The sequence below is a fragment of the Typopeltis vanoorti genome, chromosome 11 (assembly GCF_054136105.1).
Source record: "Typopeltis vanoorti isolate ZY-2024b chromosome 11, IOZ_Tvanoo_1.0, whole genome shotgun sequence".
Classification (NCBI taxonomy): Eukaryota; Metazoa; Arthropoda; class Arachnida; order Uropygi; family Thelyphonidae; genus Typopeltis; species Typopeltis vanoorti.
This window is the reverse complement of record NC_143559.1, coordinates 121,177,687-121,192,260: the sequence shown is the minus strand read 5'-3', so window position 1 is coordinate 121,192,260 and position 14,574 is coordinate 121,177,687. Positions and strand designations below refer to the sequence as shown.

Here is a 14,574-nt window from a genome sequence, read left to right as displayed (position 1 = left end):
TTGACAATGATAGAAAAAGAGAAAGGGTCAAAAAGCAAAATGACTTGGTCCATAACATATAAATATCATATACTGGTATTGTAATATGCATTTCATTAAAAATTACGTTCACACTGAAGAAATATTTCAGATATTGCACGATGCCCATATCGCGTTTGACCATGGCGGCAGAAACCACATGAAAAAAGAATTAAGTACGAAATATAAAAATATTGGAGGGGAGATGATCGTAATTTTGGTTACTTTAGGTTAGGAGTTTAATATATATATATATATATATATATATATATATATATATATATATATATATATATGACTACTACTATTAACTCGGGGTTGGGATATGTTAATTTTTAATATTAACTGACTTAAAACCCGAGAATTATAACAAAATGAGATTTATTTGAAAACGCAACATGTTTCGTCGAGATTGACTTCATCAGGCGTTAAGAACACAGAAAGATATTAAAAGACACTGAAAATAACATTCAGACACTCTAAAGCTATACAGTTATAAAGTTATAATATTCGACTGTGAATTACAGTTATTATGAACTTGAGCTATAGTCCGTGTTAAAGTTCTATTGTTGTACGCTTGTGCGTGTGTGGGACCACGCGATCTCCAGTATCTGATAGTAGAGCTGAAAGAGTCAGGCAAATTATAGCTGAGATTATTGTTCATATGAAGCGGGTCCAAGGTGATTTCTTTTGACTCCACAATGCGGCGTTCCACCTCATCATGGCAAATGTGTAGGTTTGAAGTTGATGTCCAATTTATCTCATGTTGGCGGCTTTCGTTGTTCGTGTTTATTGAAAACAGGACATGGCCCGACAGAGCAGTTGCTCTGGTTCTCTTATAAGCATGTCTCTCTGGTGCTCCTCGAGACGCAGTAGGATAGATTTCTCCGTTTGTCCATAGTAAGGCTTTCCGCACTCACATGTGACCTTGTATACACCTGGGAATTGTAGAAGGTTTTGAGATTGTTTATAGTTGTTGAAACGTGATCTTATTTTTGGCAGAGTCGAGAAGCACGTTTGTATGTTAAACTTCTTTAGGATTCTACTCAGCTTCTTGGATAGTGTGTTGATATATGACAAGACGATATGACCTTTGGAGTCGTCCTGTGTCTCTACGTTGCTATGTTGACGGTGGGATAATTGGTTGTTAATACTTTTTAAAGAATAGCCATTGTTTTTAAAGGTCCATTTGAGATGTTGTAGTTCTTTTTTTAGTTCTTCTTCATCTGACAGTATAGATCTTGCACGATTCGCAAGAGTTGATATAATACCCAACTTTTGCGCTGGATGGTGATGTGAGGACGCATGCAGATATCTGTCCGTGTGTGTTGGCTTTCTAAACATAGAGACGTTTATTGATTCAGGCGTCTTGGTGAGTTTAACATCTAGGAAACAAATGGAACTATTTTCTTCAATCTCCATTGTCAATTTTATATCCTGATGGAGGTTGTTTAAGTGGTTGAGAAACCTGTGAAGATTCTCAATATCATGCTCCCATATGAGGAAAATATCATTCACATATCTAAGCCAAATTCTTGGTTTTAAACTAAAAGAGGAGATATATATTTAGAAAGCCAACACACACGGACAGATATCTGCATGAGTCCTCACATCACCATTCCAGCGCAAAAGTTGGATATTATATCAACTCTTGCGAATCCTGCAAGATCTGTACTGTCAGATGAAGAAGAACTAAAAAAAGAACTACAACATCTTAAGTGGACCTTTAAAAACAATGGCTGCTCTTTAAAAAGTATTAACAACCAATTATCCCACCATCAACATAGCAACATAGAGACACAGGACGACTCCAAAGGTCATATCGTCTTGCCATATATCAGCACACTGTCCAAAAAACTGAGTAGAATCCTAAAGACGTTTAACATACAAACGTGCTTCTCGACTCTGCCAAAAATAAGATCACGTTTCAACAACTATAAACAATCTCAAACCCTTCTACAATTCCCAGGTGTATACAAGGTCACATGTGAGTGCGGAAAGCCTTACTATGGGCAAACGGAGAAATCTATCCTACTGCGTCTCGAGGAGCACCAGAGAGACCATGCTTATAAGAGAACCAGAGCAACTGCTCTGTCGGGCCATGTCCTGTTTTCAATAAACACAAACAACGAAAGCCGCCAACATGAGATAAATTGGACATCAACTTCAAACCTACACATTTGCCATGATGAGGTGGAACGCCGCATTGTGGAGTCAAAAGAAATCACCTTAAACCCGCTTCATATGAACAATAATCTCAGCTATCATTTGCCTGACTCTTTCAGCTCTACTATCAGATACTGGAGATCGCGTGGTTCCACACACACGCACAAGCGTACAACAATAGAACTTTAACACGGACTATAGTTCAAGTTCATAATAACTGTAAATCACAGTCGAATATTATGACTTTATAATTGTATAGCTTTAGAGTGTCTCAATGTTATTTTCAGGGTCTTTTAATATCTTTCTATGTTCTTAACGCCTGATGAAGTCAATCTCGACGAAACATGTTGCGTTTTCAAATAAATCTCATTTTGTTATAATTCTCGGGTTTTAAGTCAGTTAATATTAAAAATAGAATATATATATATATATATATATATATATATACTGACTATAATCGAGACTAGAATAACAATTATATTTATTCAAAACGCAACATGTTTCATCGGATTGTCCGACTTCTTCAGGCGTGGGAACATAGAAAGCAAGTAATCACTATAAGAAACATCGTATCACTATAAAACGACTATTACAAAATCAGTTAGCTTTGAACTGTAGCTACAGTCCGTGTTGAGGTTCTATTGTTAAGTGGCTGCGTGCGTCTGATTTCACGCGTGTGCCATTATCGGATAGCAGAGCTGAAAGAGTCCGGTAGATTATAGCTGAGGTTATACACACACACACACTCTCTGTCCGAAAAGAAACTGAACTTTTCGAAAATAGAAGAAACTATTGGCGCCACCTGTTGTATCTGTTTGTTGACGAAAGCGGTAACCTGCATTAGTGTTGTGTCATCTGTTTATGACATTTGTTTCATTAGAAGCCGAGTTATTTATGGCAAGAGTGACAGTGTGTTTTGACGAACGGTCGGTCGTCACGATATTCATGTCGTACGCGACGAATTCTCACTATCAACCGCTTGATAACTTCGAGATAAAACTCACCATTGACCGTTGGTCCAGGCGGAACGAATTCTTTGTGGATAATGCCCTTGGAATCGTAGAAATAAATCAGCATTGTCTTTACTTTTGACTTCTCCAAGAGACTTTTTTTCAGATGCCCCTTTTCTGGTGGTGTCCACTCAGCACTCTGTTTCTGGCTCATACTCAAAACACCACGTTTCTTCACGATCGTTTCAAGGAGGTTTGAGTCCTTACGAGCGGTTTTAATGAGGTCCTTGCAGGATTTAATTCGATACATTTTTTGGTCGTCGGTCAACTTGTGGGGAACAAATCGCGAATTCAATTTACGAAGGCCCAAACTCTCGGTGAAAATGTTGTGCACAGTTGATTTTGGAATCCCCAATTCATCTTCAATCAATCGCACGGACGATTTCGGGTTTTCTTTGATGAAATCAGGCACTTTTTGAATGTTAACTTCGTTCAGTCCAGTTTTTGGGCCCGGCTTTTCGTCGTCCTCAAGCGTCTCACGACCACTTGGAAATCGCTTAAACCACTCGTAAACTTGAGTACGGGATAAGCATTCATCCCCGTATGCTTTTTGAAGCATTTGATGCTTCAAGCACAAAATTAACACAAAAGTCAATCGCAGCTCTCTGTTTGAAAATCATTTCCCGACCGTTCGTTAAAACACACTGTCACACCCTTGGGATAAATAACTCGCTTCTAATGAAACAAATGTCACAAATGTCATAAACAGTTGACACAACACTAAAGAAGGTTGCCGCTGAAAAGTTCGGTTTCTTTTTGGACAGAGTGTGTGTGTGTGTGTGTGTGTGTAAAATAGAGAGAGAGAGAGAGAGAGACAGACAGACAGATAGAAAGAAAGAAAGCTGATTGTGCAAAATATATAGCTACGGAAATAGCAAATCGTTGAATTTACCTCAATTGCTTGGTTGTGTAGAGATTCCACGGTCATGTGACCACTGGTCACATTGCGCAGACGCAGAGGACGTCGGGATGGCGAAGCGCTACGATTAGAACGCAATTCCTTACTGCAATAAAGAAAAAGAATAATTAAATGCCTTTTAATTATGTGACGAAGCCGTTGCCATTTGTGGTGATTAAGTTGATCCCTAAGATTAACAAACAACGAATAAATGACAATAAAGAACATAACTTAATCTTCAGTCAACACTGCATAATAACTTGAATCCCTTCAATTAACTCTCATGAAATGATACGTCAGAATTCCTTACATCAACTTGTAGACTTAAGCATTAAAAAAAAAACGAATTTCTTTACACAATTAAATCTCTTCTTTAAAACAAAGCATCACGTCTTTGTGACATCGCATTTGTTTTTCTCCTTCTTTTAATATGCTTCAGTTGCCATAGTAACTGAGGTTGCTTCACTTGTTTTTTGTGTGTCACCTGAAGCAAAAAGACTTCGTCATTTGCATAAATACCTCAACTGCAAGATTAAGGAAGTCCTAGAGTTGCTTTTAAAAAAACAAATCAAGAATGAATATCTATGCAGCATACACAAACAACAAAAAAACTCTTGAATTTAATAACAATTTTGAGTGAAGTAAGGTAAACCCAATAACAAGGCAAAAAGAAAGCATCCTTCTAATTAAATTCTTCTATTTTTCGATGCAAAGCTAGTCAAAACGAAATGAAAATCTCCGGTTATTCCAATTCAGTTTTGCTCCGAAAACGTATTTCCGGTGTTCATGACATTTATCTGAAAAAACGTTTTCAATTTCCGTTTCAAGTGACGTCACTTCCTTATGTTGTCCTCTTGGATTTATATGAAACAATTGACATTCTTCTTAAGTGTAATGTACTAAGCAAGTAAAAGTAACATACAGTCCTGCAAACGTTTGTATATGTGTACATACAATGTAAACAATGATCTTGATCTTGATATATATATATATCAAGATCAAGATCATTGATCTTGATCTTGATATATTCTTCTAACAATATATATATATATATATATATATATATATATATATTGCAAGTCTAGCTGACCCTGCACGTAGTGCAAGACCAAGGCAACTCATGGTAAAATTAGAATAAGCTCTGATCGCTATTCTTAATATTTACCCTTAATACACAGCCCATCTTCTTGAGGAGATGTATGATGCTATGTATTAAAGGCAAGGGGCCACTACCCAGACCGGTTTTGACCTTTATTGAGGTCTCATCAGTGGGAGCCAGGCTAGAAATACCAAGAGTTTAGTAATACAGAGCTTATCATCCAGAGATTTTTATTTATTAAAGTTAAAACACCTTATGGTAACTTGTTCTGGTAAAATACTTATAAGCTCTGTATTACTAAACTCTTGGTATTTCTAGCCTGGCTCCCACTGATGAGACCTCAATAAAGGTCGAAACCGGTCTGGGTAGTGGCCCCTTGCCTTTCATACAAAACATCATACATCTCCTCAAGGAGATGGGCTGCGCATTAAGGGTAAATATTAAGAATAGTGATCAGAGCTTATTCTAATTTTACCATGAGTTGCCTTGGTCTTGCACTACGTGCAGGGTCAGCTAGACTTCCAATACGTGCAGGCGCAAACTTGACTTGTGTGTCTGTTTGCTTACTTGGGAAATGGAGTAAAACCAGGTTTAAAATAGCTTGGTATCTTAACATTTATTATACCCAATGTAAAAAACTTTCTACATGTGTATATATATATATTATTTTCAGAATTTATTTTTACTCGGTTGGAATATTATGAAAAAGCTTTAATGACTGATACCGAGAGAAAAAAAAAGATGACACGGTATATTTGAAAAGATATTGCTAGTTTACTAGTTTCGTTGAATTGATCATCATCTTCAGGTATCACAATCAAAGAAATATATAAAGATTTATAGAGACTTAAAATTGTAATAACAGAACAAGTACAAAAAAGACAGTAGCTTGATTTCCAAACAAACGTATACTACGCGCTGTCACGAGTGTGCCAGTAATGAACAGAGGCAACGTGTGCGTCAGAGAGATTGAAACTTAGGCTGTTGTTGATATGGGAAGAATCTAAGGTAATTTCTCTAGATTCGACAGTCTTTCTTCCAAGTTCATCATAGCACACATGGATATTAGATTGTGGAAAGCCATACTATGGCTAAACTGCTAAATCCATCCTTCTACGTTTTGAAGACCACCGTAAAGATATCTCCTACAACAGGACTAGAGCCAGCGCTCTCTCTAGCCACGTTCTCTTTTCAGCTAACTCAGACGAAGGTCTCCAACACATTGTGAACTGGACTCAAATTTCTAACATCATGTGTGCTATGATGAACTCGAGAGAAAGATTGTCGAATCTAGAGAAATTTCTCTCGATTCTTCCCAATATCAACAACAGCCTAAGTTTTAATCTCTCTGACGCACACGTTGCCTCTGTTCAGTATTGGCGCACTCGCGACAGCGCGTAGTCTACGTTTATTTGGAACTCAAGTACTCATTTTGTTTTCAAATATGCTACTGTCTTTTTTGTATTTGTTCTGTTATTACAATTTTAAGTCTCTGTAATTCTTTATATATTTCTTTGATTGTGATACCTGAAGATGATGATCAATTCAACGAAACTAGTAAACTAGCAGTATCTTTTCAAATATACCATCTCATCTTTTTTTTTTCCTCTCGATATCAGTCATTAAAGCTTTTTCATAAAAAAAAAAAAATATATAATATTGTTTTCAGTTACATTATTGCAATGGATTCAGAACATTTTACTCCCAGACGACTTTAAGATAGAAACGTTACAGGACGTGACGTCACTCGTTCCGGAAATTGTAAATAGTTATTTATTTCAATAGTTATTGCTAAACCTTTGGAAAATATTTATCAAGTAAATCATCACGCAGACGGTATGTATATATATATATAAATACCTGAAAGAAAGATAACATAATTAAAGTCTTAAATAAATATATAAAACTTTTTTTTTTAAAAAAAAGTCACTTTGAAATATCGATCATGTGATCTTAGCTACAAGATATAATGTAAGTACACCCTTTACTTTTTTTATATATCATATCACCATATTCGTATCCATTTAATTACCATGGATACGAGGCATGAAAAATGAGAAATCCGGAAAAAGTCCTTTTTAGGACTCCAGGGTAACAAATGGCAATGCTGTAGCCAATGAAGCTTTAACTGAGGCTCGGTTATTCCCGTTACCCAGCCATGACTAGAGCTTTTTAGCTCAATAACACTCCATCCACACAGATTTTCTTCATTCAGATGACGGGATAAAGAGTCAAGGACTCAGTCCATCGCCCAGTTCTTTTAAGAACTTTAAGAACCATGGATACGAATTGAGGTAGTACGCTTCATTCAATTTGTTCTTCTACACAATATGCAAACTTTTCAAAAAAATGGCAACGGATGGAGTTCGAGTGCTTCAGCTCAGCCCAAACAAGCTGTACTGGAAAATTTTTGACCACTTTGACTGGGAAAAGCCTGATCTGGGCACAAACGAAGAGGTGCTGTTCACCAACATAAAAAAAAAACAGCTGGGGGTAACCATTTCACCGGGACTTAGCCTGGAGAATCGCCTACGGCAGACTCCCGGTGAAACTGGTAAAATCAGCCTACAGCTCGCGACCGTGCAACCCCTTCTGCGACGTCTGCGGCGCGGTAGAAACCGTAGGGCATTTCTTCTTTCACTGCCCGCCAGTACAGCGTGTTTGGCACAGACTGGCTGAGGTGCTTGCGATCACAGCGCTCACATTCGCCGAAGTAGTTTTGCTACAGTTTCCTCCCCCAGTAACCAAAAACAAGAAACACCTGATTTTCCTAATAAATGTGATCAAACACCACATTTGGAAAATCAGGAAAAAGCACCTTCTTAACGAGGAGGATCGCATCTATCTCCGTGTTAGGAACTGTCTCTCAGCCTACCTCCGCCGCTTCCTGGAGCAGGAAAGGTGCTTACGTGGTGAGGAGCGGTTCCTGAGGAGATGGTGCGACCCACCAACCATCTGCCAGATCATACAGGGGGAATCCGGTTGTGTCTGCTCCTATAACACCTTCAAGTTGTAGGTGTTGACGCTATCTCGATCTTCCTTCCCAATCAGCGTTCAACCCACAGGTATGTCTAGTCCTTTCGCAGTTGAAAGTTTTTCTGTCCCCCAGGTTGGGGTTGACCTGAACAAACCCGGACTGCGAAGGCCAACATCGAGGTGGTCCCAAGCCCTTTTCAGGGCGGGGTCTTCCGGGCCAGGTCATCTCCCTTCTTTTCCTGGTTATACTGTTCTGGGTTTGCTCGGCAAACTCATTCCTCTATAGAATTGTCTTCCACATAGTCTTTAGATTTATTTACACTTGTTAAATTTGCTTAGTCTCTCCTTTTTATTCCTTTTCAGGATTTTTCCTTTTTTAAAGTGAAAAATCAACGACCGTTTTAGAAGCACCCCTGGGGGGTCAACAGCTAAAACAGGTCAGCTGAGGCCTCATTCATCTACTCTACTGCTATGCACTCTATCTTTATTTCCTCTACTACTATCTGCTGAATCTCAGCCTATCTTACTCCACAGGCCAATGATGAGATACGTTCAACTCACAAATTATTATTATTTGTTCTTGGTTACATTGTATTAAAATATGTAAATAATTATATGTAAATAATTATATTTGTAGGGATTATTAAAGTTATGGAATAAAATTGAGTTCCGAATGCCATCAAAATGTTATAGTTATAGTTAATATTTTCAATCACAAAATTTGTACCATTTTCTCCAACAGAGTATACGAAAAAAATACTAATGCTTATACAAACGTATGACAGTGATTGATATCTAGAACATTATGAGTATAAGCATATATAGTTAATTATTCGGTATTTTTTTTCTTTTTGGAAATATATAGGTAACAACTGTTTAACATTTTCAAATTCGTGCTAATTATTCTTACGAAGAGTTATTCTTATCTATGCCACCTGACAACAGAGATATAAATTTTGCGTTAGAGGAAACATGAGCAAAAAAGAGAGTTCAAAGCACATCGTGTAACGCTTACATTGCATTTACGACTGGTGGGGGGGGGGAGGAGAGGAGAGATGATGCCAGATATTGTCGTGTGTCTAGTCTGCTTCGGATGGAGTTTCTCTTATTGTGCAAAGGTGAGAAAGGAACGCATCAGTTAGCTGTCACGTGCGAGCGTTGGTGGGATCAATCACGGTTACAGGAAGGAAATGCAGGGTGCTTACTGACTACGACGAGTTTAAAATGTTTTCAGATAGCTGAGAGTTAAGTGATGGTCGAAATTATCACTGGAAGGAGCTCCATTTAAGAGAAATGCATCAACGAAAAAAAAAGCAAACTATTTAAAACGTTGTTGGTATTGTGTGTGTTTGGCTATGATTTATCTAAGCGCATGCGCAGATTGGTTAGTTTTGGTTTTTGATTACTCAGGTGTTTTCTCTCCAACCCCCTTTTGTACTGAATTGGTGACTTATACTCGCTTATCAAGTCTTAAAATCAAAAATATATTTTAAAATGCACATTTAATCAGAAGTAAATTTTGTCGATTTATTTTATTTAAAATTCAGTTCAGTTAGGCAATAATACACCTCTTTGTTTTTACTATGTAAAACTTACGAATAATAACTGTTTCCTCACAAAGTAAACAGATATATGTGATGATTATGACGTCGGATTGAATCAATCGACCGTGAGATGCGGTGATGATTGATTCATTCAATCCAATACCCTTGGAGGGTAACGGATGGCAATGCTGTAGCCAATGAAGTTCTAACTGAGGCTCGGCTATTGCTGTTACCCTCCTGCCACGATCAGAGCTTTAATAGCTCAATAACACCTTATCCCTACACTGTCCTCTACAGATAACGGGGAAGATGAAAAGCATTCTTGCTTCGCCCCTTTAAGCCAGTCCTTATAAGGACTATAAGGACAAAGTAAACATCCTAACCGATCATAGCTAACACAATTGCCCTCAGAGGGCGAGCTTAATTGCTCAAATCTCCCACTCCCAAACAACTCTCATTACAGATAAAGAGAAATATGAAAAGCACTAGTGCTTCACCCATCCTGTCAGTAATGTTATTGGTATTGGTGGTACAAAGTAAACAAAAGCAGTATATCGAATAAAAGGATGTTAAAACTACATGCTATAAAACCAGTGTACGACGTATAAAAGCATGTAGAACTTAATAAACGGATAAAAACAACTAAACAAATTGAGGAAATCTGGCCGGTAGATTTCGCCAAAAAGGGCTCAGGACAACCTTGATGTTGACCTCCGCAGTCCGGGTTTGTTCAGGCCAACCCCGTACATTGGAATAAAATGGCATTAGACTTAATGACAAAACTAATAAAATCCGAGTTTAAAAGGTCATAAAAACAATGGTGTTACAAACATAGGTACAATTTATTTTTCCCCTGCTTAATCTGCCATATGGTTGGTGGCTTGCACCATCTCCTTAGGAGCCGTTCTTCGCCAAGTGGTATCTCTCCTGCTCCAGGATTCGAGGGAGATAGGAGGAGAAGTAGTTCCTAATTCGATGGTAGATTCTCTCTTCCTCAGTGAGGAGATGTTTTTTACGTACTTTCCATATGTGATGTTTCATGACATTGATGATAAAAATTAGGTCTTTTTTGTTTTTTTATTGCAGTTCCCGGTGGAGGGAACTGCAATAATACCACCTCAGAGAAAGTGGGCAACTGGATCCTAAAGATTTCAGCCAGCCTTCGCCAAATGCGTTGTATTGGTGTGTACTGGTAGAAGAGGTGCCCTAAGTTTCAATTGCACGTTATACTTTACAAAAGGAGTCACAAAGTCGAGGACGATATTAGGATTTCACGAGTTTCACTGGAAGTCTGCCATAAGCGATTATCCAAGCCAAATCTCGGTGAAAAGGTAGTCCCTCCATCTGTTTTTGATATTCGTAAAGAGCATCTCTTCATTCTCGTCCAGATTAGGCATCTGCGATGATATATTGAACTCCGTAAAAATAGGGTTCTAGGGATGAAGAACCTAACATCGCTGGTGGGAATTATTAGGAGCATAGATAGTGAGGAAGAGGATGGTTCCATCCCCAAATTTCCAGTCTATAGAGACTTGACGTCAAATTAGTTGCAAAGGGGGAATTGTTAGTCATGTTAAAAAATGTTAGTATGGTAACCCCCCCCCCCTTTTATTATTTCAGCTAGTGTCTTATGTAAGTGGGTTATGTCCTCCCCTATTTATGTACGAAGACGTCTCCAAAAACTCGAACAATCCCAACCCAACAATATATATACAGTCATTTCTCGACTTACATCCGGGTTCCGTTCCATCCGGCAGGACGTAAGTCAGTACATTAAATCAATAGAGTTTATAGGGGTTAGGGACTTAACTATAATAAGTACACTGCCATTTTAATTTTTAAACCTTATTATAAAACTTACTGTGTGTGTTACTGCCACTATAAGACAGGAGAATAATCATCCAAATCTTCGTCCACAATCACAGCTTCATTACTTTCCCTGTGTGAACGATCAGGCCATGGCTCTTCTGGTGTAACCTTTGTTTTTTTTTTTTTTTGATGAAAATGTTCAATGTGCTTTACTTATTCCTCTTCTTCTTTTCAACATAAATTTGTTCATAGCAAGCAAACGCATCATGTACTTTCGTTTCTATTATTAAGTAGCGTTCAACACTGGGGTCCATGTCTTCAGCCATTTTGAGAACATCGCTAACCGCAAAGAACATTTCTGCAAGACCTTTCACTGTACGTTGTTTAACTACCTCTTCCTGTTTCTCTTTTCCCTCTTCCTTTTCTCGTTTTTCCTCTACTACAACAGTTGTTCCTCCAGTTCGACCAATCCTTCGTTGGTCAACTCTTCAGGAGAACTTGCTATGAATTGAATTATGTCGTCATCATTCACTTCGAGATTCCGATTGTTTGCTAGGCCCACTATTACACTTCCAAAATCATGTTCACAAACCTTTTTAATGTTTTTCCATATGCCACTCATACATTGAGAGGTCACTTCGTCCAAGTCACAGCAATATTTTTAATAGCATGATAAATATTGAATGCGTTCCAGAATTACATGAGATTCTGGTCATTTCCCTCAGAAATGGCAGGTGAAAAACGTTATCCGTAGATAATAAGCCTTAAACACTGCAAGTACTCCCTGATCCATAGGATAGATCAATGAAGTAGTGTTTGGAGGGAGAAACATGACTTTGAAGTTGGTGAAGATCACCGCTTTAAGACGTATAAGACGGATGACCTGGAGCATTATCTAGAATTAATAAAATTTTAAATTCTATATTTTCTTTCACACAATAACTTTCCATTTCACTCGTAACAGTTGATTAAGGCATCCTCGAACAATTTTTAAGGATGCCTTAATTTTTTTTGAATCATCCACTTCTTATTTCTCCGATAATGAACTTGGAGTATGCTTCTTAATGTTTTTGAAGTTTCGTGGATCTCACTGTGCCAAATCACAAATGGTTTCAGTTTATATCCAGCCACGTTACCCATAGCAGAATGTAACACGGGCATTGAAGAGCTTTAAAATTAGGTATAGATTGTAGCTTTTTGTGGATGAATGTCCGCTCGGGCATTTTTTTTTTCGAAACAAGGACGTCTCATCCATATTAAATATTTGCTGGGGCAAATACTTTTCCTCCGTAATAATTTTATCCAGTTTTCCCCCAAACTCCTCGGCAGCCTTCTCAGCACTTGCACATTCCCATACATTTTCACATTATGAGCGCAAAATGCTGCTTGAATCTCATGAACCAACCGGAAAAAGCGTTGAATTCGTAGTCATAATCGGGCCCTGCTTTCTCCTTCAACATGTTAAAGAGACTTAGAGCCTTAGCGGTTATGGTCACAGTGCTAAGGGGCAATTGCTTTTGGTTTGGGTCCATCTATGCATGATGCAAGTAGCTTCTCCATATCAACGATAGAACCTTGTTTTTGCTTCGTCACTCTCGTCGATTTAATGGAAGCAGATCCTTTCCCCCAACCTCGCCGATTGTATCCTTATTTTTCAAAATGGTCGTCACTGTAGAACAAGACCATCCGAAGTCATGGTCTTGTTATACTATCATATTGACGGGCTTATCAGCTTCATGTCGCTTTTGCTCGCCTCTTTTTCTATGATTCTTCACTAAGCTTTTTAATTGAGCGTGCAGGGGCAATGTTGCACAAAATATCGCGAAATATTTAATGATAAATACACAAATAACCCATTTCTCAAACACAAAATCAACAGCGAAACTGGTGAAGACACGTGCCGACTGCCGAGGGGGGGGGGTTGTCGCTGAAAACCTTGTTGCCACTGTGCATGCTTTACCTTACGTTCGCTTGCGTCTTGTTCTAAAGTTAGCCGAAAATGTTATTTATTCCCTTATGGGATCACGGAAGTATCTTTGAAAGGACGTAAGCGGACGTAAGTCGAGGGGTGACTGTATGTTGTTGGGTTAGGATTGCCCACCAATTGAGATAACAAACAATGAACGACCTGAACGATCATTTAACTCAGCGGTGGCTCTACTCAGTGACAGGCTCACCCTACCACTGAGCAGAACCGCTCATATTCCAGGGAGTGGCATTCACCGACATGGCCCCGATAGAGGCCATCCCAGAAAATCAATCCCTGGATGCTCAAAAGCTCTCCTAAGGCAGAAATCTCAAAAGAGCAAAACCCCTCACTCTGTCAGCCCACAGCTGCCCAAAAGCGCAGGCTTGAAGCTGAGATCGAGTTCTTAAATGAGTCCGATGAGACAGTTTATATATCTGTTACGGAGAGAGTGGACCATTCCACGCTGACACAGGAGGTCGACCAAATCTTCCTGGTTGAATGGAACCTATCGATTGTGGCGAGGAGCCTTTTCGTTGCATCAGGTGTTCCCCGGAAGGAGAGGATTATGATTGCTCCTCCCTTGATTGTACTCGGAACCGAAGGGGAATGTTTCATTCTTTTACTGTATTAGAGGAGGTAGACGGGTTTCGTAAATGATCCCACTTTTCTTCGGCAGACGATGTAACTGTCGCGGGGTAGAGAGAGCTCTTCCTTGCAGTTAGATTCTGTCTTGACTGGTTGTCGTTTTGATTTCATATTTTCTTCCTCTGCTTGATCTCTTTGTCGTTTAGTTGTTATTGTCATTTCCTCTCCTGTCTTCCCCCCCCCACGTTTGGGCAGATGTTGCCGGTTCCTCAACTGCTGTGTCAGATTTTGTGGGAGAAAGTCTCGGATTCTATTTTACAGTTCTCCTTTTTTTATTGTTTTTTTTTTCAAGCGACGTATTTATAAATTCTGCCCTTTTAACTCCTCAGAATCAGTTGTCGTTATTGGTAGCGATGGAAATTCAGGATCCCTGTTTTTGCTCTAACGTATCCGTGCTATCTGAAGTAGCCGATGGGGAAGTTGAGAGTACTTCGATAACA

The 14,574-nt window shown here is 38.7% G+C and overlaps 1 protein-coding gene across 2 annotated transcripts in view; it reads right to left on the bottom strand.

Annotated features, from left to right (window-relative positions):
- Nos (Nitric oxide synthase) overlaps nucleotides 1-14,574 on the bottom strand; it is a 271,860-nt gene that overhangs the window by 150,950 nt on the left and 106,336 nt on the right. For both annotated transcript variants that reach the window (XM_090400097.1, XM_090400099.1), the window contains exon 2: nucleotides 4,087-4,198. In XM_090400097.1, coding sequence (XP_090256223.1) covers nucleotides 4,087-4,198 — 112 coding nt within the window. The remainder of the gene's footprint in view (nucleotides 1-4,086; nucleotides 4,199-14,574) is intronic.